General features: G+C 40.6%; 1 protein-coding gene across 2 annotated transcripts in view; it reads left to right on the forward strand.

The window, feature by feature from the left end:
- sorcs2 (sortilin-related VPS10 domain containing receptor 2) overlaps window positions 1–27,241 on the forward strand; it is a 501,641-nt gene that overhangs the window by 152,298 nt on the left and 322,102 nt on the right. For both annotated transcript variants that reach the window (XM_002938263.4, XM_031895320.1), the window contains exon 2: window positions 17,944–18,011. In XM_002938263.4, coding sequence (XP_002938309.3) covers window positions 17,944–18,011 — 68 coding nt within the window. The remainder of the gene's footprint in view (window positions 1–17,943; window positions 18,012–27,241) is intronic.

Genomic DNA, 27,241 nt, shown 5'->3' on the forward strand with positions numbered 1-27,241 from the left:
ATCAGTTTTAATAGAAGGAAATAAAAGAAGGCAAAAACGAAAGCACCCCACATGGGAGAAAGCGTCATTCTTCCTGATAACAACTAGATAATTACATTTCTTCCTTTTCTGGCTCTAGTGAGCTGATCTTAAATCTTTCTACAATAATAACATTAAATAACTTCTATCAAATAGATCAGAAGCTTCATCAGTTGAAGTGAAGAGTTCAACAAAGCCCTTTCCCACCAGCCCTTGGTCGGGATACTCACACAAGTCATCTCAGTGCAAATCTTAAACAATGATTTATCCCATGTTGGAACAGATGATACACTGGCTCCAATCGTAGCTGTAATTTTTTTTAAAAAAGGTCCAGTCAGGCAATAGGAGGGAACAGGTTTTATTCACCTTTACCCCAGATCCATTCTTTATAGTTGGTTATAAACCACAACAGGTTATACCCCCAAAATAAATACTTAACCAACAAATAGTTTATATTATATTAAGTGGCCTATTAAACTATTAATGAATCTTACCAAACTGGAATATATATATCCGTAAATATTGTCCCTTTACATTATTTCCCTTGAGCCGCCATTTAGTGATGGGCTGTGTGCTCCCTCAGAGATCAGCTGACAGGAAATAATGCAGCTCTGACTGTAACAGGAAGTAGTATGGGAGCAAAAGGCAGAACTCTGCCCATTCATTGGCTGATGGGGCCTAGCATGCATGTGTACCTTGGTTTGTTTGTGTGCACTGTGAATCCTATAATCTCAGGAGGCGGCCCTTAGTACTTAAAATGGCAATTTCCTATGTAGTATTACCCAATGGCAAATACTACTAATTATATTTTTATGAAAATGGTTAATTTAGGTGATGTGGGGTTTATAATTTTATAGAGACCTACATTAATCTGGGTATAGCTTTCCTTTAACTTTCCTTGGCAGTTCTGTTACTGGCCAGGGATGTTAGGTGTCCCTAGTCTTTAAAGAATGGGAGTCACCATATTACCACATTCTTTGAACCCCATTTGCCAGGGAATTAGGGATAGGCAGAAGAGACACATGTGCCTAGGGTGCTATGGTGGGGAGCGATAGGCATGTATCTCTTCATATCAAAGCAGCCAATACCTCTGCCCCACCCTACATCTCTGAACTCATCTCTAGGTACCATCCAACCCGCTTGTTACGCTCCGCTACTGACCTGCTCCTCAACTCCCCTCTCATTCCCTCCTCACACGCTCGCATTCAAGACTTTGCAAGGGCTGCCCCGCTTCTCTGGAATTCCCTCCCACAAACTGTCAGACTTTCTCCCAATCTCTCTGCCTTCAAGAGATCTCTAAAAACACATTTATTCAGAGAAGCTTACCCTAATCTAGTTTAGCAACACTCTGTGCCCCACCTCTCACAACTCTGGTCATGCCCATTCCCACACCTTGTGTCTCAACCCTTTCTCCTTGTAGATTGTAAGCTCTTTTGGGCAGGGCTCTCTTCACCTCTTGTATCGGTTATTACTTTATATGTTACTCTGTATGTCCAATGTATAAAACCCACTTATTGTACAGCGCTGCGGGATATGTTGATGCTTTATAAATAAATGTAAATAATAGTAATAATAATAAATAATAGTATCTTCTGTACCCCTAGTCTGGGCCCTCGTCTCCCCACCACCCACTCCTCACTTAGCTTTAGTCTTTAACATGTGTGTTTGTGTACCCCTCCTCCTCACCTGACCCTGGCCTTCAGCACACGTGTATGCACACACATGCAAAGTGGCCAGCCAGGTAGCTTAAGGTGCCAGCTTGGCCCATCACTGCCACTTACTGGAGGGGTTGGTTAGTGCTGAAGAACCTGAGGTAGGAGGCAGCTAGCAAGTGTAGGGCCTCAAGCAGTAACTTCACTTCCACCAAGTCAACTAGAAGTTCTTTTAGCCTTAACTACTATGTAACAATGTTATAGTCATTGATTCATTTAAGAGTCTACAGTTTGATGGAAGTGGATTCTGGCACAGTGCTACATATTTATTCCTTAGTATTATACTTTGCGGAGCGTTGTGGCTGAGGGAACATAGAAAACAATATATGGCTGTGCGGCTGGCAGGTAATTCATTCTTAGAGGTCAAATCCAGACTGAAAGGATTTAAGTACTGTATGATTATTAGGTTAGTGGGTATTATGCTAAACCCAGAGCCTACTGCTGTAGATTTAATAACTTAGTAAAGCCTTTCTATCCTGATGCCAAGGCTATGCGGCCTGCCTTCCCTAGCAGATCAACCCCTTGATGAGGGGAAAAAGAAATTAGAAGGAATGTTGTTTGGGGGCCATCAGGGCCAAACTGCATTCTACACTACATAAAGGAACGTAACTGCCTAGGCATCAGATAACTACAGATAATTACCGTAAATCTGACCAAGAACGGGGAAAAAAAGGCTTTTTAACCTGCGCAATATAAAATCGAGCCCCGTGTGGCCTTTAAATAAATCTGTGATTCAATAAAGAGTAAAGGCTATATGGGTCACGCAGTAAAAAAAAAAAGTCCAATTAAAATAAAATGAATGTCCTATGTGGTGTACCTGTAACTGGGTCATGTCATTCAGTAAGTACGACTCGGATAAAAGAAACAGCGTGTGCTACTTCTTTCGAGACAATTGCCTTTAAAAAAAAAAAAAAAAAAAGAGCTCATTGTACCTTTCAATAAAAAGTGGCTAGAAAGTGAATTCGGCTTTTCCATTCCCAGAAATGAAACCTTGAGAGATTTTGAAAATTTCCAGTGGTTAAAGGAAAATTACAAAAAAAAAAATAAACCCCAACAAGCATCTGGGTTTAATATAGATTCATTACTCCAGCTGCATGTGTCTTGGGGGTACACATTGTGATACTGCTGGCTAATAGCGCCGGTGGGACCGATAGTAAGGCACAGGCAGCTTGGTGCAGAGAGTGAAGGGTAAGTAGACTCGGAAATTCAGATGATTTGTTGGCCAAACATTAGAGTACAACATGTCACTGAATGTCTATACTGGGAAATGATCACTGGAGAGACTTGTAGTATAACATAACACTCTCTTGTTATAATGGAGAAAGGCAACCAAATCTTCAGATTGACAACTGAGCCATACAGTATAACTACTACAGGAACCACTTTATTTCTGATATAACATTGTATTTTTTTTTACTCTCCAAGCAAAGTTAGAACTTAGAACCTTAGAACTTTATCGGCAGAAATGTTCTTGATTAAAAAAATGAAACGTATATTACAAAATAGTCATTATTTAAATACACAGGGGCAAGTTACACTTATGTTAGTAGCATAAATTTGCCTTGGGGTGGGAAAATGGGGGTTGGGATTCCTTCCAGCACCAACATGACCAGTCCCTTTATGACTTTATACAAATTTCGGTAACCCTGTATATTCTCACTTGCTAAAAACCCATCCAACCTCTTCTTGAAGCTATCTATTGTATCAGCCAGTACGACAGGGAGGGAATTCCACAACCTCACAGCTCTCACAGTAACAAACTCTTTCCAAACATTATGATGGAACCTCCCTTCTTCTAATCGGAGTGGGTGCCCTCGTGTCCGTTGGAAGGACCTACTGGTAAATAAAACATTAGAGAGATTATTATATGACCCCCTTATATATTTATACATAATTATCATTTTCCCCCTTAGCCCGTTTTCTTCATTTTAGTTGCCCTTCTTTTGACCCTCTCTAATTTAATAATATCCCATTTGAGCACTGGAGACTGCACAGCATATCCTAGATGTGGCCTTACCCCCTCCTCCAATGAATGCCCCTTTGAATACAGCTCAACCCCATGTTTGCCCTTGCAGCTGCTGCCTGGCATTGCTTGCTACAGCCAAGTTTATTATCTACAAGGACTCCAGGGTCCTTCTCCATTATGGATTTGCCTAATACGTCCAATTAATGGTAAAAGTGGCTGCATATTTTTACATCCCAGGAGCATGACATTACATTTATCAACATTGAATCTTATCTGCCACTTAGCTGCCCAGACTGCCAGTTTGTCTGCAAGGATGCCATATCCTGGATAGCATTAATTGAGCTTCATAGTTTTGTGTCATCTGCAAATGCTGATACATCAATAACAATGCCCTCCCCTAAGTATACTTTGTCTGCAAGTTATTGCTTCTATTTTACCCATAATATTTCAATAATGGATGTCAAATTAGGGTTGTGATTGGTAATTATATGGAAACAGAGAAGTTATGAAGGTATGAGGGGTTTTTAAATGATCAGTTATGCATACAAAGCCAATAGGTTACATAGCACTATGCGTTGGCATTGCACAAACACACAACTGTTTCATTACAAAATGATATTGTTGGAAAGATGAGTTTATCACCAAAAAATAGAATTCCTCTAATCTGAGTGGCATCTGTGTTGGTTTTGGTTTTCAAGGTAGGTTGTTTGAGGGTTGGTAGAGTGACAGTGAATGCCATAGGATTCAGCAGGATGGTAAAGAGATGTAGATGTAAAACATGGGTGCAAGTTGAGATCCACTGCAGAAACAAGCTCTGCTGCCAGTTTGCATTGTTTGTGAGTATTATAAAATAAGTAATTGTGTGGAAATTGCACTCACACAAACACCTGGGGGCCTATATGGAATCTCAGAAACCACTGGTTGCAGTAAAGACCCAGGAGGAGGCTGGGTTGGAAACAGGCAGGAAAATTAGCCTTTATTCAGCAGAACATTGGGGGGTAACTGAAGGCACACACTAAATGAAGCACAAGGCAAGGCATGGAGAAAGTCCAAGGTTCATGCAACAGGTCTGGCCTGACAAGTGTCAATGCAGGAACAGAGCAGCAAGGGAGCACCTACCTTGGGCAGACCAGTGAGGAAAGGGACCAATGAACTGGAAATGAACATTGGCATTAGTGAAATTAAAGGATCATATCCAGAATCCTTGGGAAAATCCCTGGCATCTAATGTTTCATCATAGACAACACTGAGCCGCTTTGGACAACACTGGACTGACAAGCACATTTTTATTTAAACAAATGTTTTTTATTTTTTAGGATAAAATAGTGTATGTGAGTTGTTTTGGTAAAGCCTTCCATTCTGCCGAGGCAATATGAATTTATACAATAATACATTTTGCAGATGTTGGGAGACCCTAATTTGAGAATCTATGTTCCCAATGGGTAAAATCTGCTTGTAAAACCATAGCGAGTGAAGTTTGAGAACCGCCACAGTAAATTATTGTCATGTTTTATTATTTTGCATTTATGATATCAATATTTTACCATTGTGACACCGATATGACAGGCAGTATCTACAAAACTGTCAACTGAAATTTGTTTAAGGTCTCACTCTTTACCCTAGAGCTCTGTACTTAGGTAAACTGCTACTTTAAAAACCATTGAATTCTCCATTTAAGCACTCAGGGGCCCATTTAGAAAGCAGCAAGGCCTTTAGAAACTTGATCAGCCCTGTGGGACAGGGAAAGAGTATCGCTTGGAAGAGGATACGTTAGCGCAAGGGTTATTTGAATAAAACCCATAATTGTAGCAGTAGTATGTGGCTTTGTTTTTACTGGTGGGCAGTGAATTACTTGCCTCGAGTCTGTATAATTCTAGGATTCTAGGAGAAAAAGATTCTGACAGCTTTTCCCTGAGTCATTAAACAGCCCATCAATAGAAATGGCTTCATTTGTGTGCCACTAGTCACATTCCAAGGACTGTGTAAAATAATCAAAACAAGTGCTGCCTGCGCTCACATACAATTACCATTGTATTATGTTATGTATTATGTTCCCCCATCAGCCTCATTTGTAGCCAGTTTGTCTTAAAGAGCAGGCAACATGCAGAAATAGTGGTATTAATTATACAGGTTCGTGGTGTGTTCATTCCACAGATACAGGCGCTGTTCTGCCTACGGCTGCTTATCATTATGCAGAGACACACTGTGCAGTTTAGCAGTACTTATGAATGGAATTTACACAAGAAAATCATGGGACGCTGCTTTGAAATTAAAATATCTGGATCGGCAGAACGGTTTGACATTCAGTTTTGCTTAAAGAATGTATGGGATCTAAATGCCGTCTCAGCAAGAGGCAGATAAATGATAAATGTGGCAAGCGTCTGATGCTGCTAGCTATACAGACAAAGCATAATATGTTGGCTCCACTTGCAGAGTTAGCATTGCCTTAACTGACATTGTGTATCAGATTGCCTCACCAATACATAATCGTCTCCTCTATCCCTCCTGTTGTGTTATAATACCCTAACTAAGACCCAGGAGAAGCCATGTTCTAACATCACAGTGAAAACGGTAATTTATAACTGGGTAAGACTAGATGAACAAGGTCATAAATAGGACGTTCCATAGGAGGGACAACTTGCAAGGTATTTTTGTTGCCTGTACAAAGAGATACCATAAAGCTATGTCAGAATAGGCATTTCTTTCGAGGGAATTGTATAGGGCAATGGCCTAAAAACAAAAATGATTTTATATAGGCTGTAGTGCCCTATCCCATAAAAAGAACATAATATTTAAGTGGTTGGTGAATCTTTGAATATGCAGGCTATGAAAATGGTGCAACAAGATCTGATTGTGTAGTTGTGTGCCCTCTTTATTTTCTTTAGAAATCTATAATAAGATATGGAAAATATACAGATGCTGTCAGCAAGTTTCCACATTTTGTCTCACCATGTCCAGACACCATTTTGTGAGTGTTAAATCCTGCCTCTAGATGGCGCTAGAGTGCAAAGACTTGCCAGCAAAACACAATTGAAAATGCCGTAAATTATGCTCCACCGGGTGAAGAATCTTGGTATTTATTTTTCTCGTGTAACTGGAAGAGACATAATGCGACAACATGGTAAAGGAACGTTGCTGCATCTGTATATCGGAAATTGATTTTTTAACATTGCTGGGACATAAGAGAAATCAATTTTATAACTGCCTCTTGCACGTACATTTCTTTACTAATGATGTTGGTTGCGCTCAGTGATTCCTTTCTATAAATCAGTATAACTGCAAAATGATGAAGGCCTGACCATTGGGTCATCAAACTTTGTAGGCATCTTCCTCAAGGTCGCACAGCGAGTTTCTGCTCAGTAAACCTTACAGCGTGACAGTGAAGCCTGAGGCTCTATGAGATAAGAAGATTTGCCTGAGGTCACACACAACTGGCAGAACCCTATGGCTAAAGCTATATTGCCATGGTCATTAGATTATTTTCCTCTCCTCCATCCATGTGTGAAACAGTTGAATGTTTGCTTATGTTTGTACTGTATTCCCATAATAACCAAACAAGAATAAAAAAGAAGACTTTATGATACTGGAGAAACTACATACACTTACAAATAAAAATAATAATCATCCTCTTGCTCTTCTTGACTTTGCTGCTTAATGTAGACCGGACATGGTTCCCATACCAAGATCACTATAGGTACTGACCTGTAAAGCCTGTGACAGTAGGAATATTATGGTTCTAGCATGGAGCACATGAGGTCAGTGGACTTCAGTAGGTCACACCAGCAGGATTCTAGAACCTAATGCAACACCATTGACTTGGCTTGTGGCTTTCAAAAGCTAGACATTTGATTGGGCTTCCAACTAAAACAATCGGCCATTGTGGATAGAGGATTTGATATTCAACTGGGTCCAGAAACTACCAACTTGGTGCATCCCTCCAATTCATTTGTTTAATAGCAGGAAGCTAGATACACAGCAGCGCTCCAGTTTGAATGATCATTTACTGCTCACTATGAAAGCAAAATTAGCTTCAAGCGGAAATAAAGTAATACGGTTATGCTTATAAAATCAGCTCCAATTTATTTGCAGCGTTTGCTTGCATTCATTCCGTAACTGAATTGTTCATCGTAGAGAAGAGAAGCGATGCGTTGCCTGCCTCGTAGAGCTCAAATAATTTAACAAAAACAAGATCGGTGCTATTTTTGTTTGCTATCCAATATAGAACGGGATTTGCATTAATAGAAAGCATTGGCTCAGTGCAGATGCTGGGTTTTTTTTTTCAGTCCCAATATTAACTCATTGGAGAAAACCCTATGGGGGTTATGTAATAAAAGGAGGAAGGTTTGCTCCAGGTCTAATAGCTGAAAGCAGCCAATCAGCATCAATCATTAAGTGGCCACTTTTTTTAAACCAAACTTCTGATCTGTTGATATAGATTACCAAACCTGGGGAAAATTTTTAATATCATTGGCACTATTATAGATAGGGCTGGCACTCACGCATTCCACACCAGTGCTGTTTATTTAACAAAACATTCCATACAAAGCCTCTCTTGTTTCATTTTGCTGCACTTAATCACAGGCTATGACTGAATGCATCAAGCAGAAGGCATGAGTGCCAAGCAATGTATGATTGTGCTAGTTCCCCCCTTGCTGAATGGACCCCTGGAACCCACGTTCTACGCTAAGGGGCAGATTTATCAAGATGTGAGTATAGAGCTTTATACATAAAAATGTTCTAATCATTCCTATGGGATTTTAAGAATCATATTTATCAGTGGATAAACTCTGACTTTCACCCATTGATAAATATGCTGAAATACTCACATTTTAATAAATCTGCCCCTAAGCTTTTCATGGCATTGGCTGCCAATAGATTTGCCACATTAGTGCCACCTAGAACACTATATTTATTCTGCAGAAAGCTTTACCATACCTGAGTAAAAAGCCCTAGAAGCTCCCTCTGTTTGTTTAAGATAGCAGCTGCCATTTTAGCTCGGTCTCAGTAATTTCCGTGCTGCAGCTCTGGCTGCTGGTAGCTTAGATCACATATTCTGATGGAAGGGGGAGTGAATTCTTATGGGGGGCAGGAAAAGGGAGAGAGCTGACTATGGCCCCAGTACTGAAGGATTTTCTGAGAGAGGAAGTCTGATACTGAAGAACATGTTTACACAAAGGAGGACAAGAAATCCTGTGTTACTTTTGATCGAGGACTCAGTGCAGCGTTTCTGTGAGTGCTTATTGCTGTATTTACATAGACCTTTCTGATAAAGCTTACTTAGTTTTTACCTTTCCTTCTCCTTTGTATTTTCTATATGGATCTTTTGATAACACACTATATTGTACCCTATACAATAAATTAACCAGTACAGGGTCAGACTGGGATACAGGACACCGGAAAAAAACCTGGTGGTCCCCGCTGACCCAGGTCTGCTCCGAGCCAGATGCTTCTTGCCCACCCAGCCCAGGGCCCTGCGCTTTCACTCTTAAAGACTCATTAACACATAAAAGTTTATATAACAGCCAACGGAACTGCTGATATCGATTTTACCAAATCGGGATAAATTCACTGGCCTTAGCATTACTGTATCTCTGCCACAGAACCTAAAAAGCCACTTTTGTTTTGAATTTTAGAAACGTATGTTTTTAATAATAGTCTGAAAGGCACTACAATATAATGAAATTAACTTTGCCTGGGCAGTAGCCATAATGAAAAGAGACATAATCTGCCAAACTCCTGGTATAAATAAATTCATCTTTATTAATTCTCTTATTGCATTTGGCTGCCCACATCTGTTTAATAAGTGCTTATTGCCTGACTTACTGCTGCCCTGAGCACCAATTTTTTTTCCCATATATCAGAGTCTACGCGCAAAAAGTGCTGAAGCACGGGCAATTTACAGCTAGTGAGCTGATGCGGCCTAGTAACGCAGAAACGCATTTCACTTTCTGTTATAAAAAATAATGGGTTAGAATGTAATTGTCCTGGATGCAGCTGTACATAAAAGCACAACAACACAAACACAGTATATTGGCAGGGAAATATCAGGGGATGAAAGTGGAAAAGTCCAATTTGTCATTTATTCAGCATAATCATTTGTAACCATAACATTTTAATTTCCTGTAGGAATTTCTCAGTATAGGTGTGGGGACTGGGCAATTTATTTCTGTATGTATCATCTTAGCAGTGCATTATTAAAGGGCCAGTAAAATAAAAATGCACTAAATGCTTTTTCATCATTATGTTCTCTTTGTCTGTCTGACCACTCTTTGTCCCTATATAAATGCCTGTAGTTTTGCTGGTATGAGCTTTAGAAGGATATAGTTTATCTCATGTCCATAGACAGGTAAACTTTCCTAATGGCTTCAGTTTTTGGTTCCTCTGTATTGCTCTTTCCATTACTGACCCATCCTGTCCCAGTCTCTTCAGCTGTTGGATCCTCTATGTTAGGGGCCCCTAAACTCTTTTACTTGTGAGCCACATTCAAATGTAAAAAGGGCTGGGGAGCAACGCAATCATGAAATATGTGAACTGGCAGCCTACAGGAGACTTTGGTATCTATCTATCATCTATCTATCTATCTATCTATCTATCTATCATCTATCTATCTATCTATCTATCTATCTATCTATCTCTATTGGGTACAGTTACGTTTTTTATTGATGGTTATTTTATTGGTTGATTCTTCATTAAAGGGCTATTTTCTTTTGCCTTTGACAATAGAACTGGAAGTGTTATGTTTATATATATATATATATATATATATATATTCTTGCTCTCCTCAGTTCAACACCTTCCAGCATGCCATGATTTGTGTATTATAGCAGTAACATCGATCAGATCTTACTATAAACTGTTATGTCAAGTAACATCTGGATCGAAGCTTGTTTATAGAATTCAATGATAATTATTAATGGTAATTATTTATTAGTTAAATACTGTGTTTCATTAAATAGAACTTCAGACTCAATAACCAATCAGTGTTATAATAGTAATGAATCTCAATAATGACCGATCTTCCTTGCTAATACTTTTACCCTAAATCATTTTTATTCACTTGACCAGTCACTAGGGTCGCCACCTTTTTTTTTTTTACTATTATACTGGCCTTTGGGTTGGGGGGCAGGCAGGGGGCTTCACATGGGGCGGGGAAATGGTGGAATGGACAGGGAAATGGGCAGAGTATAGGCAGGTCTGGCCTTATAAGGGGTAATCTAGGGTCAGGGAAAGGAGAGATTCATAGGGTATTATAAATTTATCTGCAATTTCATTCCATCCCTAGACGTAGCTGGTGATTTACGTCTGGGCCAGTCACATATCAGCCGGGTGGTAACTTTACCAGTCTCTCCTTATCCTTTATGGTTTCATGCCCTCGCATTTCTCCCATTATTGCATTCTTCCTAAACTACTTCCATTTATAAACAAACCCACTGTCACAGATGTGTGACTGGCCGATGTGCTTTGTAACCCAAAGTACACATTACTGGCAGCATGGATAGTGTTATGGTGAAAACAAATGATTTAATGTAGAAACAAAAAGCAGATAAAGAGTAAGAAGCAAACTGTGAGATAAGTCTGAATGGTGGGCTAGTGGTGGCAGCAGGCTGGAACAAGTACAAACTTCAAGCAGAAGGTCTGGGCAGGCAGCAAATAAGGTGTGTGTCTGATAGGCAGGCTGAGGTCAGGGCAGGCTGCACAGAGAAGCAAGGTCCAATATTCAGGCCAAGGCCAGTACCAAGAGATCATTCAAGAATCAGGCAAGGGACAGGGACAAGGGCACAGGAACAAGGTGAGAACCTAGGAACCAGGAACAAGCAGGAAAAGGACAATCAGGAAAGCACAAAGGGCTAGATCTCGTCTACAAAGCTTAATGACCATTAGCTACATAGCTTCCTTAAGGCCCTTAATTAGGCAGCTGGTGTAAATGAGGGGGTGGAGACAACAAAGTCAGTAAAAAATAAGCTTATTAAAGCTGTATAAATACAGTGGCTCAAGTGGGTGATGTAGTGACAGACAAACATGGAGGCTAGGGTTCGAATTAGGACAGATCCTGACACCCACTTCATAAACTTCTCCCAGTAATTGTCTTCTACACAAACTCTTCCCATGTGCTGTCCTTTTCCCAGACTCAAAGAACTCTACACCAATTTTTGAGAGAAATATTTTATTTTTCTGTAAGAGGCAATACAAGCCTTTAAGTGGTGGAACTTCTGTCCCATCTGCCTTGGCATCGGCACAATAGTTTGTTGGCACAGAAAGATTAAAACCTAAATTCAATTGGCCACAATCTTTAAGCATTCGTTTGCCCTCTCCATTTGTTCTATGTATTATTATTTTTTCTATCATATAAGAACTAATAATAAAAGACATGCTTTAAGCTTTCATGTCGAGGCATTCCTCTCTGCAGTATCCCAGGCCTTTGGCAATACAATTCTCCAGCTTTGCACCACACATTTCCCATTCGCAACTGTTGCAACTGTTGGCCATAACAAGCAGTTCTGGCACAATAAAAACAACAATAAGTGGAGGTTTTTGTTTGCATTTGTGGCTGATGAAAGCAACCCAAGATACATTGCTCCTTACTTCTGTTTTGGCTTCTGTTTTGTTGAATTTGGAGTTGGAAAATCACAGAAATCATGTGTTTTTCTTCTCGTGTTCTGAAACAGGCAAGATATGTTCATGTCCTTGTCTGCTCTGTATGAACTCTAGCATAACATGTTATGTTCTTGTGCTTCAGTTCCCTTCTGTATAATTTATATAGAAAGCTGTGGTCATGCTCTGCCCCCTGTCAGGACTAATCTAGGCCATTGGTACAGCAGCAGAGCCTGTCCTGCTTGTCTTGCCTCCCCTGCCTCCCAATTACTCCATGCCTTCATTCAATACTCTGGAGGTCAGGCAAGAGAACAGCCAACCCCAGATTTTTGGGAACGCCATAAAGGCAACGGATAATGGCTTAAAGTTGCTGGCATCAGCAGGCCACCCTAACACTCTAGTGGCCAGTAAGCCACATCTGGCCCGTAATCTAGCATGGGAACTGCTGGCTTCACTTTCAGATATAATAGCCACAGTTCCTGATTTACACAGTAAGCTCAGTTTTTGAATAACACAGGTATCAAGGACAGGGTCAGATTGAGAACCCAGGGGCCCACCTGAAAACCTGAGACCCTAGGCCCACTTTCCAAACTATTTTTCCTGCTTTTCTCACCCAACCTCTTCATTCTCCTAGTCTCTTTTATTTACATGCTAGCATCTATACTTCCATCTATTTCTCCTCTTTGTTCCCATTCAGAACTAGGGAATGACCATGAAGCAGGCCACTTACACCTGGACCTACCATTAGTTTTCCTGGTATCCTGGTGGGCCATTCCAACATTGCTCAAGGAAATGAATGTACGTTCTCCTCTGGTTAGTAGTTCAATTTGACGGGACATTCCTAAATCACTCATGGTTAGAACATCCCATCTATCCGCACTAAGAATAAGGTGCCAGAAAGATGTGACTTCCAGTTCACCCAGGGATTGTTTATGGGTTCAGAGTACAGCAAGGGGGAGTTTGCCGCTTTTAGGGCAAAATAAAAGATACAAGAATACCATACATCTCATATTACATGTTATTTAAAAATGTTGAAATCTTTTACATATATACTTTACTTTAGAGATGTCTAACTCACAATTGTTGTTGGACTGCAGCGGCAATCATCTCTATGGCAGCAGCATATGCTCAATTGGGGGGCCCAGTAGGGATGTGTCTTGGGAACAGAATATTCCTCCTCTGCATAACTGTATTTCTGCAAAGAAGAGGGAGCTGACATATGGCTTCTGGCCTCATCTAAGGCATTCTTCATTGACACCAACACTATAGCACCTCTGGTGGCCTTACATAGCACCTCTACTAACCGGCCTCCCAGACTCCCACCTCTCTCCCCTGCAATCAGTCTTAAACTCTGCTGCCAGGATCCTCCTGCTCTCTCCTAAGAGGGAACCTGTTCAGCCTCACTTACGCTCTCTAGCATGGTTGCTTGTTAAGCAAAGGAGCTTACAGAATCCTTCTACTGACATTCAAGCCCTTCCCTCCTCTGCTCCTCACTACATTACTTCACTGGTCTCCCTGCACGTTCCTGGTCGTCTCCTCCGCTCCTCTCAGAGCCTCCGTCTTTTTACACCATCCACACCCACTGCGCTCTCTCGTCTTAACCCTTTCTACCTCGCTGCTCCTTACCTCTGGAACTCTATCCCTAAATCCCTCCGTAGGGAACACTCACTAACTCTCTTTAAGAAAAAGCTCAGCTGTTACCTTCTGGAGCACTAAGACATTATTTTGCCCAGTACTGTGCTTAAGGGCAAATGCCCATACCTGAGGCACTCTTACCTTCCAGTTTGTGCCTGTATGTTACCCAACCACTTAGGTTGTAAGCTCTACGGGGCAGGGACCTTCTTCCTACTGTGTCTCATACCACATGGCACTTACTCCCTGTGTATTTATACTTATTTATTGTATTTATTATATCTTGTCCTCCCTGTGTGTAATTGTGTATATTGTAAGACTGTACAGCGCTGCGTACCCTTGTGGCGCTTTATAAATAAAGTTATACATACATACGTAGATACTGCCATGTATTTTCTCTTGATAGCGAATGCTTCAGCCATGGCAGCTCTCCCTGTATGAATGCAAATATATGCAGGGAAGGGCTGTTTTCTTTAAACAGTAATATGTATCTTCATACTGTAATTCACTTTTAGGTTAATGGAAAATAAATGACAGTGAAATGCTTATAAAGACTGCATATTTTCCCTTCTAATTTAAAAGCACCATAAATGATCCATTATAGGGGAAAAAAATTACAGTCTTTTCAACAGGAGAGCAGCGTCTGTTGAGTATGGTTGAGAATATGAATTGTTTATATGTATATATATATATTTACCAGATTATTTGCTTTTTAGCTGCAGATTGCTGCTTTACTGCTTTCCTGTTAATGGAACTTTGCCATCAGTTGGCACAGCATTAGATACTACTGACTTATATTTGTCATTGTTATGCAGATCAATACTTTTTATTATTTCCGAACATGAACCGCAAATGCAGCTGTATTGTTTTTAATATCTGCCGTACCGTATTTCGAGGCTCAGATATACTGCCTTCCCTACCTTTCTAAAATACATCTCGAGTGGTTTGTGCGATTAGGGCTGGAGGTGAAGGCAGCGGTCTGAAAGCAATTATGCACATGAAGCATGAAACGCTTGATAAACCCCTCTACTCTTCCTCCATAATAAATGAGTTGCTCAAACTGCAAAACTCACCTGAAATAGTTCATTTGGTACCGGAGAAATTGCTTGTGCTCAGTGCTTAAGGATCCAGAGCCTGTGCTGATTTATAAATGTATCTTAGAAGGACAAACTTTACAAGTGAAAGGTCACGGAAAAGAGAAGTACAGGTATCGGACCCCTTATCCGGAAACCCGTTATCCAGAAAGCTCCGAATAACAGAAAGCCCGTCTCCCATAGACTCAATTTTAATCAAATAATTCAGAATTTTAAAACTGATTTCCTTTTTCTCTGTAGTAATAAAACAGTACCTGTACTTGATCCCAACTAACATATAATTACCCCTTATTGGGGGCAGAACAGCCCTATTGGGTTTATTTAATGGTTAAATGATTCCCTTTTCTCTGTAATAATAAAACAGTACCTGTACTTGATCCCAACTAAGATATAATTACCCCTTATTGGGGGCAGAACAGCCCTATTGGGTTTATTTAATGGTTAAATGATTCCCTTTTCTCTGTAATAATAAAACAGTACCTGTACTTGATCTCAACTAAGATATAATTACCCCTTATTGGGGGCAGAACAGCCCTATTGGGTTTATTTAATGGTTAAATGATTCCCTTTTCTCTGTAATAATAAAACAGTACCTGTACTTGATCCCAACTAAGATATAATTACCCCTTATTGGGGGCAGAACAGCCCTATTGGGTTTATTTAATGGTTAAATGATTCCCTTTTCTCTGTAATAATAAAACAGTACCTGTACTTGATCCCAACTAAGATATAATTACCCCTTATTGGGGGCAGAACAGCCCTATTGGGTTTATTTAATGGTTAAATGATTCCCTTTTCTCTGTAATAATAAAACAGTACCTGTACTTGATCCCAACTAAGATATAATTACCCCTTATTGGGGGCAGAACAGCCCTATTGGGTTTATTTCATGGTTAAATGATTCCCTTTTCTCTGTAATAATAAAACAATACCTTGTACTTGATCCCAACTAAGATATAATTAATCCTTATTGGATGCAAAACAATCCTATTGGGGTTAATTAATGTTTTATTGATTTTTTTAGTAGACTTAAGGTATGAAGATCCAAATTATGGAAAGACCCCTTATCCGGAATACCCTTGGTCCTGAGCATTCTGGATAATGGGTCCTATACCTGTAGTTGGTTAGTTTGTCCATTTCCTACTGAACTGACCTACCAGGACATAGGGTGGGGCTAATAAAGCTACAGTTGGAACAGAGTGGCGGGTCGAAATCCTTTGTTTTGTGTAAGTGTCACGGAGACCCCCTATATAGCCCACTGGAGTGTGTGCATTTGCCCTACATATATTTCATTTTTATATGTTTATAGCCATTAATCATGGCATCACAGCAAAGCTATATAAGCTTTACATTAGGCAGTATCTGTGAATTGAAACCATTTTTTCTCCTCTATGTGGATTTACTACTTATGCAGTCACTGTGCTTGTTGAACTGTAGTACCCACATTAAGGATCTATTTTGTTGTACATTTAAGCAATTGTATTAACTCTGCCCCTAACAATTCTGCCCATACTATGCCATACATGCACCATAGAGTATCCCATGCCTTATATCCCTTCTGCTCTACATAATCATACTGACATCATACTGAATTCTAGCTGCTCTGTCCTACACACTGTACCCATTCCATTACACACATTTTACCTATTTTAACTCACATGTATTTTAGCCATTTAGGATAGTATAATGATTCTATCCCCCACATTCCTACCCATTCTAATAACCATATCCCTCATCTCCCTCACTTTTTCACCAAATTGCTGCTTCTATTCTGTACTACACATTCTACCTATTGCATTGCATTCATTCTAACCTTTCTTTTCTAAACATTCTAGCCATGCTTTGCCTCCACAGTTCTATCCTACACATCCTGTTCATTCTGCCCCACAAATATTATAATCCCCATATTCCAAGCATTTTAGCCTTTTTATCCTACGTCTTCTGATAATTCTATCCCAAAATGTGTCCACATTCTATTCCTTTAAATGTAGTTATTCTTTTCATTTATTTCTAACTCTTCTAGTCTGCCACACTCTCCTATAGATGTTCTGTCCATTCAGACCATGCATTCTCTCCACATTCTGTATTAATAGCCTTTGATCAAACATATTTTAATAATTCATACTATCACATTCTAGTCTTTCTATCCCATCACATCTCAACCATTCTATTCTACACATTCTGCTCTTCCTATCAAATACATTCTAACCATTGTACCCAACATTCTCATTGTGTTGTCCTGCGTATTGCCCCCTGTTTATCACCATGTTGTCAATATTGGGTTTCTTTTTTTCTCTGATCAGTTATGTGAATAGTTTTTACAGCTGGATTATAAAAAGGCTTTCTATGCTCCTGGGTTCTCCAGGAGAGTTAGGAGACCTAGTCACAGTAGAACAAGAACAGGTGGTTCTTGTTCTACTAGTGATACGTGTAGGGGATCCTACAGTATTGCTCTTCAGCTGTTTCTCAACTAAATCTCCAATCCTCTGACACTGTGGTGCTCATATATAAACACTGGGCAAATTTGCACCTGGGCAGTTACCCATAGCAACCAATCAGATGTTTGATTTTATTGTTCTGGCTCAAAAAAGCTAATCCCTGATTGGTTGCTGTGGGTTACCGCCCATGGCCAAATTTGCCGATTGTTTATAAATCAGCCCTTGTGTGTCTGAATCAGTGATACAATAATATTTCTGGCTAGTAGTAACATTCTTCATACCCTTTGTCATTCTTGATGAAGCGTGGAAACAAGCTAAATCAAAGGGCAACAGTAGCTAAGATGTTATCATGCATGAACTGGGGGGCGACAGAAAGAATAGAGACACACATTGGTTAATATTCAGATACTTCATACTGTGAATGTACGACCTGGTGAGAAGAATTTCTCTTAAAAAGTCTCCTAAAGTCTTTTTCTATCTTTTGTATACAGGTGATACTGATATTGACCAAATATTACCATGCGGATATGGGGAAGGTTCTGGAGAGTTCTTTATGGAGGTAAGTTTTGTTTTTATTCTGTCAAAATGTTTTGGCAGGATTTTTAATGTTAAAGAAAGATCTTAACTACAGACTCTCAGCATTAATGATTTCTAAATTTATGGATGGGTGCAACCCAAAAATATTATAAATTATAGCAATAGCCAGCTGCCAATTTATCCATTAATATAATTGTACAGTTCCACCCAAGTTACATAGTTACATAGGGTTGAAAAAAGACCAGTGTCCATCAAGTTCAACCCATCCAAGTAAACCCAGCACACCTAACCCACACCTACCAATCTATACACTCAATGTGGACCAGTGTGGTTAGTGGAGTACCGCAGGGGTCAGTCCTTGGGCCTTTGCTGTTTAACTTGTTTATTAATGACCTGGAGGTGGGCATAGACAGTACTGTTTCTATTTTTGCTGATGACACTAAATTGTGCAAAACTATAAGTTCCATGCAGGATGCTGCCGCTTTGCAGAGCGATTTGACAAAATTAGAAAACTGGGCAGCAAACTGGAAAATGAGGTTCAATGTTGATAAGTGCAAAGTTATGCACTTTGGTAGAAATAATATAAACGCGAACTATCTACTGAATGGTAGTGTGTTGGGGGTTTCCTTAATGGAGAAGGATCTAGGGGTTTTTGTTGATAACAAGTTGTCTAATTCCAGGCAGTGTCATTCTGTGGCTACTAAAGCAAATAAAGTGCTGTCTTGTATAAAAAAGGGAATTGACTCAAGGGATGAGAACATAATTTTACCTCTTTATAGGTCCCTGGTAAGGCCTCACCTTGAGTATGGGGGGCAGTTTTGGGCTTCAGTCCTTAAGAAGGATATTAATGAGCTGGAGAGAGTGCAGAGACGTGCAACTAAACTGGTTAAGGGGATGGAAGGGTTAAACTATGAGGTGAGACTGTCGAGGTTGGGGTTGTTTTCTCTGGAAAAGAGGTGCTTGCGAGGGGACATGATTACTCTGTACAAGTACATTAGAGGGGATTATAGGCAGATGGGGGATGTTCTTTTTTCCCATAAAAACAATCAGCGCACCAGAGGTCACCCCTTTAGATTAGAGGAACGGAGCTTCCATATGAAGCAGCGTAGGTGGTTTTTCACAGTGAGGGCAGTGAGGTTGGGGAATGCCCTTCCTAGAGATGTGGTAATGGCAGACTCTGTTAATGCCTATAAGAGGGGCCTTTTTGAACAAGCAGAATATCCAAGGCTATTGTGATACTAATATCTACAGTTAGTATTACTGGTTGTATATATATAGTTTATGTATGTGAGTGTATAGATTGGTAGGTGTGGGTTGTGGGTGCTGGGTTTACTCGGATGGGTTGAACTTGATGGACAATGGTCTTTTTTCAACCCTATGTAACTATGTAACTTTGTAACTATAAATACAACCACTAATACTAACTGTAGATATTAGTATCACAATAGCCTTGGATATTCTGATTGTTCAAGAACTCATCCAGACCCCTCTTAAAGGCATTAACAGAATCTGCCATTACCACATCTCTAGGAAGGGCATTCCACAGCCTCACTGCCCTCACAAGTGTTATTGTGTTGTTTGATTGAAGGGTAATACTGGCCAATTATTAATTCTGGATATTGTACAGTTGTGCCCATTTGTATTTAGGGCAGGGAAGAGGGGAAACGACATTTGCACACACAAAAGGGAAAATTCCATGCAGGCCATTTAGGCCACTTTGCGCAGATATTTGACTAAATTAAAGAACTGGGCAAAATATTGGCAAATCAGGTTCAGTGTTGATAAAAGCAAGATTATGCAAAAAGAATATGAGAAAGATTTGGGGATTTGTGTGGAAAACTGACTGTGCAACTCTAGGGATTGTCAGTCAGTGTCTTCTAAAGCAAATAAAGTACTGTCTTGACTTGTATAAAGAAGGGCATTGACCTAGGATTGAACACATAAATTACAGATGCCTGATAAGACCTTTTCCTGAGTATACAGAGCAGTTTTGGGCCCCAGTGAGGTTGTGGATACCCTGCTGATTAATGTTGTGCTGGCAGATTTCATTAATGCCTTGGTGTGGCTTGGATGACTTCTTGGACAAACAATATCCAGGACTATAGTATATAGAATTATAGAATTATGTGTATATTTTCCACTGCATGGAGTGTGCAACTGAATATTTGCATCAGGTACTTATTCAGGCTATACCAGTGCCTTATAGACAGCTCATTCAAAAGGAAATTTGTCATACTGTATTTCGCTTGGAGTACTAAGTATTAATTATTATTACTATGTCTAATAATTGATAGCATGCATACTTTTAATTATTTGTGAACTTCAGATCCCACCCTTCCCCCTATATCTAAACTGGCCAAATGTTGTATGCCGACACTTATTTGGTAATCTTAAATTACAGTGGGTTGGATTAGATCAATCTGATATTACCCAACTCAAGAGCATATTGGGGAAAGATCCACTCATTTGGTTACTGAGCTTGTCTGCCAAATGTTTAGATCTTTCAGTATATAGCCTGCTTAATTCTCTTGGGATTCCCCTGAGCCTGCTGCGTATGCATATAGACCACAGTGAATTCCAGGTCTGGGTAGGTGACCCTATAACTGAAGTATAGCAAACTTGAGGGCTGAGGGTTTCTAAGCCTAAATATACAAGACAATTCTTAAATTCGTCAAGTCATTTTTGGGTGCCACAACTGCAGGTTGTCTAAAATGGATGCAAGGAGAGCATATATTGACCCAATCTAGATACTTGTGTCCAAACACACTCATGCACTTTCATATGGCTGCCATTATATCCATTCTGCCTCTTTTGATGAATGTTGTGCAGCTGCTGGATAACCCTGCAGTTACCACCACTCTAGACCTGGCAGTAGCTCCACGGGTACCAAAGTGAGTTGTATCAATAGATGCACCAAACTTGCACCCAGTGAATGAGATGTGCAGAAGTGATACATTCCCTGGATGCAACTTGCACCTGTTTCTCATCCCCTGTTAGAAGCCAGAAATGTCCTAAATTTGATTAACGAACCACCATGAATGCTGCATTACTATTTGTACTGTGTTGCACTGATACATACAGCATTGTCTGCTGCGCTTGGATTTGTAGTTCAACATGTAAAGGCCATAGCTTGAGCCTACATGATTTTAATCAGTATCCTGAACACCTATTAAATACACATCTTCATAGTTGCAGATTTAAATAAATGCATCTGGTTTTAGAAGGTTGAAACACGCTAACGTTTAATGTTATTTTTGTAAAAGAACATTGTATTCTTCCTGTGAGCAGCCATAAGGGCTTTGAGAGGCAATGGTCCCATTTTCAGGCACCGGCAGGTTCTCGAGTCTTCCACGTGGAACAGAATTACCAGATATCCATGTGCTGCCCTCCAGCTGTGGACATTGGGAGCTGTAGTTTAGAAAGTTTCAAACACATGTTCCCCTGTCCAAAAGCACCCACAGAGTTGAAAGGGAATGTTCCAGATTGCAGAAAGCCTCACACTGGGATTTCATTGGCAATGGCATAAAGAGCAAGGGCTGCAACTCCCAACACGCTGGATGTTTCCTTCCTTTGGAATCCAAGGGATCTGGATGACCTCACCCTCCGTATTCACATCTGTTTCTGTGTGCGGAGAGCTGGAACGATGGCAAAAATGTTTTTCTTGATGATAATGACGATGAGCATGTGTGTCCGTAGATACGTTCTAGTATCACTGTAAGTCTGGAATCACAGCAAACCCCCGGCTCTGAGATGTAGGGGGAGCAGAATGGACAATTGCTTTTGTTTGCCCACATTGAAAAACTCATGTACTGAATGGCTATTAACACTCAGCACAGATTGCCTGGCTTCTTTGTAAAGGGCAGTCCATCTTCTCTACTCTTTGTAGCACCTACCGCTGCCAGGCACAACTTAAGCAAATTGTGTCTGCAATGTAAGGAGTGTGTGACCTGTGGCATTCACATGGATGTGCCTCACTTGTGCAAGTAGGCAGGTGTTGGGTACAGGGATTTTCTTGTTGTGGTGCAGAGAGTGCATCTTACCCTACGACATGTCAGTTCAGCCTTATTTTTTTCGGGAGTCACCCTGATTTAAACCACCTTACAGGGTTGGACTGGGGTGGCTGAGGCACACTCACTGCCAGCTCCCTCCCCCCCTACCGTGTGTAAACTTTATAATCACTTTGATGCAATCAGGGGAGAGAGGGCAGTGGGGGAGTGAAGGGGAAGAGCAGGCGGCGATTGCTGTTCCCGCTTGGCCCAGTCTGACCCTGCCCCCTTAACCTCCATTGAAATGCATTCAAACATCATTGGAACACTTACAATAGCCATCCAAAGTAGTGGAGCAGGAAGCATGACAAGGGGGTGGGGCCAGTATTAAATATGGGTGGAGTCATGGTGGGTCAGACGTGACTAAGATGCACCCAGATCCCTGGGCATTCCGGCTGGCATATCTATTTGCACCCTTTAATTCTCCAGAACTTGTGCCTATCCATACATTAATGAACCCTCAAGGCTCTATAATGCATTAAACTCTAGACATTTCTGAAGCAAATAGCGAGGATATCTCATCACTCATAGATGGAAAAAAATGTTTTATTGAAAAATAATTTCTCTGTTTTCAATCAATATCTGCAGTGCAGCAAATAACTGTAAGTATGAAAGTAAATACCTTCTTAATTAGGAATATGTGGACTTCACAGGGAACACGCTAGAGAATGTGCTAACCCTTCATGAACACTTGTAATTATTTAGCACTTCGTCTTCTACCCTTGGCCCAGACTGGCCGTGTTTCAGCACTATAAGGATTTACCTTTAAGCCATCCATCCATTCTTGTGATGAAATTTTATTAGAAACGTTACAATTTTCTTATGAAAGGCCAAATGTGTTGCCAGTGATGAAAAACCCCTTCTTTACAATACTTGTTACTGAGTGATTATTTCCCAGAAACAGCCCTTTTTATGATGCACTGTGATTTTCAAATTAAAGTTGAATCATGAAGATTTGAATTAATACAATATGAAATGGGAGGGAAGGGGCTGGCAAACTGGGGAAAGTAGCGGGAGAACAGCAGCCAAAGTGAAATAAGAAAGGAAAAAGGTATTGGGATAAAAGATGAAGATAGAAGGGGATTGTTAGAGATGGAAAATGAGGAGTTAGAGAAAAGTTTGTAAGGGGATGAAAGGGTTTATTACAGTAGATGGTAGGACTGAGTTTGGTCAAGTAGATTTAGTTGTAGTTTAGTGCCTAGCCACCAGAGGGAACCAGAGAGAAGGGAAACGCATAGGAAGTTAGAAAGGGGTGTGGCTGGAAGATATAAAAGGAGACCGCACACAAGCCCAGGGGTGCCATGGGAAGGATATCCTGTGAGGGAGAGCAATGCCACCGCAAGAGCGAGTAGGCCATGTTTGGCCAGTATAAGATAGATATGCTATAGCCACTTAGGGGCATTTTTACTAAGATTGGAGATAAATATCACCAGTGCCGTTGCCCATAGGAACCAATCAGATCTTTGCTTTTGTTTTCTAACTTGTAGGTAAATGTTCAAATCTAATTGCTGATTGGGCAATTGTTGCTATGGGCAACAACACCAGTGATGTTGGCTTACACACTATAATAAATATGCCCCTTAGAAGTTTGAACTAGGTCAGGCCAGTGATTTTGGGCAGCTGAAATCCCCACCTAGGAATGAGTGGGAATAGCTTTCCAGTGGCTACCACACCAGGTAAGGTGACAGTGTGAAGGACCAGGGTAATGTAGGCTCTAGGATTTTGGAAGAGACCAAGGAGCCGTTGAGACCCATTGGAGTGTCTGGCAATACTGGTGTCATGGGCTCAGCCTGGTGGGGAGAAACGTGTTGTCAGGTTCCCTGGAGTGTCCCCAGAGACTGGTACCAAGGGTGGGAGAGAGTGCACTTCCAAGGGTTATTAGTAATCAACAAAGCAGGAGAGAGATAGTATATTGGCTCAGAGAGAGGAAACGAGAGAGAGAGAGAAAGGAAGGAGGACAAGAACAGAAAAATGGGTGAGAAAGAGAAAAGAAGGAGAGGGGGTTGAAAAAGAACCTTGGGAGGCAGCAAAGCAAATGCCAAGGGCAGCAAAGTATGTTTATATAAAGGGAAGGGGCATGAAACAAGAGATTTTAGGGGAAGATGCAACTGATCAAGGGGCAACGCAACAGGATCCTGCCATAGCTATCCATACTGTTTATCCTGGTCTCTCTTAAATAAAAACATCTCCTTTTCTTAATCCCTTTAACTAGAATTTATATTGCTGCAACAGACACTCATTGAGTTCACGCAGATAACTGGAATAATGAAATGTTCTTGTTACTAAAATGCCTTGTTGTTCCTTTGCACTGCTGGAAGGAAGGACCTTTAGCTCAACAGGGACATAGCCTGCACCCGGGTGCTGCCCTTATATCCTTATTGTACTCTGAGGGGTAGAATCCCAGTTGAGATCAAAAAGGAGATTTGACCTTATTGTGTTTTATTGGGAAAAAAAAGTTAACCATTTGATGTTTCTGTGGAACTGTAGTCATTGACAGTAACACTTTATAAAGAATTTATTTCCACACTGTTTGTTTGGGATTGTACATTACTTTGCTTAGAAGATAATTAAGTTCTATAATTAGATATAAAACACAGAGATACATAACCTGTTATTCAGCACCGTCGCACTGAACCCCCGCAATCCAGCCACACGCCAGAGACGTCCCCATTATTACAGTAGGTAAAATCCCTCAGTGTATTAACCCAGGCAGTGGCACTAAAGCACGGCGGCATTTTAACACATTTAATGGCTTTATCCTGCCTATAAAAAGTACTCAAAGTAACACTGGGATATTGCCATTCAGTCTCACTCTCCATTCCCTACTATTGATGTAGCACATAAGAGGCACTAAACACTGTTGGAGTTATTTGAATTAAGAAGTGTACAAAGCTTTAGCAGCCGCCGGGCCAAATATAACAGGGAATGGCAGTAGTGATGGGCGAAAGAATTCGGCAGGCATGGTTTCTCTGTGAATTTCCACATTTTGCCATTGGCAGATTTTATCTGCGAAACGGGTGGCTACATTTGCCGCGGAAAAATTTGCCGCAAGTCCCAAAATTGTTGCCTTTGTCAAAAGAATTGTCTCGCTCCTGAAAAGATTTGTTGCACGTCAAAAGAACTGTCTTGCGCCAAAAAGAATTGTGTCTCGTGTCAAAACGAATTGTCTCTCATCAAAAGAATTGTCGCACGTCAAACGTATTGTCGTGCACAACAATTTTTTAGCCACAACATTTTCTCTGTTTCGTGAATTTTTTGCCATTTTGCTTCCCGAAAAATTTGCAAATTATTCAAAAGATTTGCGAGACGCCAAAAAATTCACGAAATGGGGAAAAAACAGACACTTCTAAGGGACAGATTAGCTCATCACTAATTGGCAGTAAGGGACTTTGCAGCTACTGCTCCCTGGGAATGCAACAGGCTAAAGCTGATGCCACACGTGGTGTTTTTATGCTGTGTTTTTTCTCAGCCTAAAAACGCCGCACAAGCCACACAGCCCCTGACTATGGCGGTTTTCAGCCTAGTACTGGTGACGTAGCAAATCCCGTTTCCCATGGTGCTAATAGTGCGAAATAGTAAAAAACGCTGCGTATTTCCGCTAGGTCTGGCAGCTGCCTTTGTGTATACATAGGAATAGGTTGCTGTGCAAATACTGGCGTATTTCGGCCAACGCTTGAAAAATCCGTGCTAAGGCGTTTTCTAGTGTATTTCCGCATTGTGTGGTTTGCTTCGAGTCTTTTCAAGTTATTTCTATGGATGATGATATCGGGCGTTTTTTAGCCGCTGAGAGAATTAGACAATACGCATCGTAAAAACGCCACGTGTGGCATCAGCCTAAAGGTATATGATTTACACTAACACTTAAAGGCATAGTTCACCATTAGATAAACTAGTTTGGCCTTAGAAGAGAACATTTGGGAAGAGGTTGCCCTTCTGAAAGGAGTGTTCCGTGCCCCTCTATAGGGCCCCTGTTATAGCTGGATATATGACAAAGGCTTTTTCAGGAAAGTTGTGAAACTGGGACTTTTTCAAATAGTCGCACCGACCAGCGTCAAAAATAGTGATGTGTGAATCTGTCCGTGCAACATTCTTTGATGGCACCTTTATGCGCACGTGAATTTTTCATGGCAAAAATTTTTTTTTTGCGAAACAATTCGCCAAAGGCAGAATGCAGAATTTTGCTGAGAATCCACGCCTGGTGAAAAAAATCCAAAAACCTCTAAAGTTTTGAAGCAAAGAAGGATTCTCCAGGGAAGGGGAGGGACATCTGCCATTGGCTTCTACATGATCTCGGCAAGTTTTTGCTGGCAAAAAAAAAAATGTTGGATTTGGATTTTTAGCCGTTTTGTTGCATATTAAATCTTGGAAAAGCTGCAACTTTTTTTAGCAAGTAAATAGGAGAGAAAGGGCACAGGTAACATAGCAGATAACAGCTCTGTATAATACAACAGGAATCTAGAGAGCTTATCTGTTATCTGCTATGTAACCTGTGCCTTTTCTCCTTTTTTCCTGCTTGAATGGCTGCCCCCGGGGCTACACAGCAGCTTATTTATATAAACTATGGAAGTGTTTCTGAAGCAAACACAGTGCAGGGCAACAGTACATAATATACTAATTACTTTAATCCACTTTAATGCCATTTTGGCATTATTGTTTCTTTAGGGTAAGAAGCCACCGGCAACAGAGATCTATCACAGGCGACTGAACTGCTCCATGGTTCCTTACCCTTAAGCATACCTAACAACTCATGGAATATCATAACTTTCCTATTGCTTCTTTCAAATAAGTTCACATCATGTGAGGTCAGTGAATATCAACCCTGAAACAAGGGGCCAATAGAAGAAAAACCCTCACCTCAAATAATAATACATGAGCAATTACACCAATGGAGCTTTACTGTCTGGCACATGTATCCAAGTGTGTCTCCCAGGCTTATCCTGTGATTTCCTACGGCAGGAATTGTCAGCTTATGGGTATGAGCCCAAATATGTAACTCCATGCAGTGTAGAGTGGATCCCTACCATCATGTGAAGTTTATACCTGAACACAGTAGATACTAAAGAAAAAAAAGAATAATTAAAACAAGGTGCACATTCATTGTTTAGTTGAGCTCCATTCATTTCTTTAAACAAGACAGAAATGATAATGACTTGTTGTATGTGCTCTTGTTCCACAACGAGGGAGGTGACAGGGAGCTGCATGGGTT

This window comes from Xenopus tropicalis, chromosome 1 (genome assembly GCF_000004195.4).
Source record: "Xenopus tropicalis strain Nigerian chromosome 1, UCB_Xtro_10.0, whole genome shotgun sequence".
Taxonomy (NCBI): domain Eukaryota; kingdom Metazoa; phylum Chordata; class Amphibia; order Anura; family Pipidae; genus Xenopus; species Xenopus tropicalis.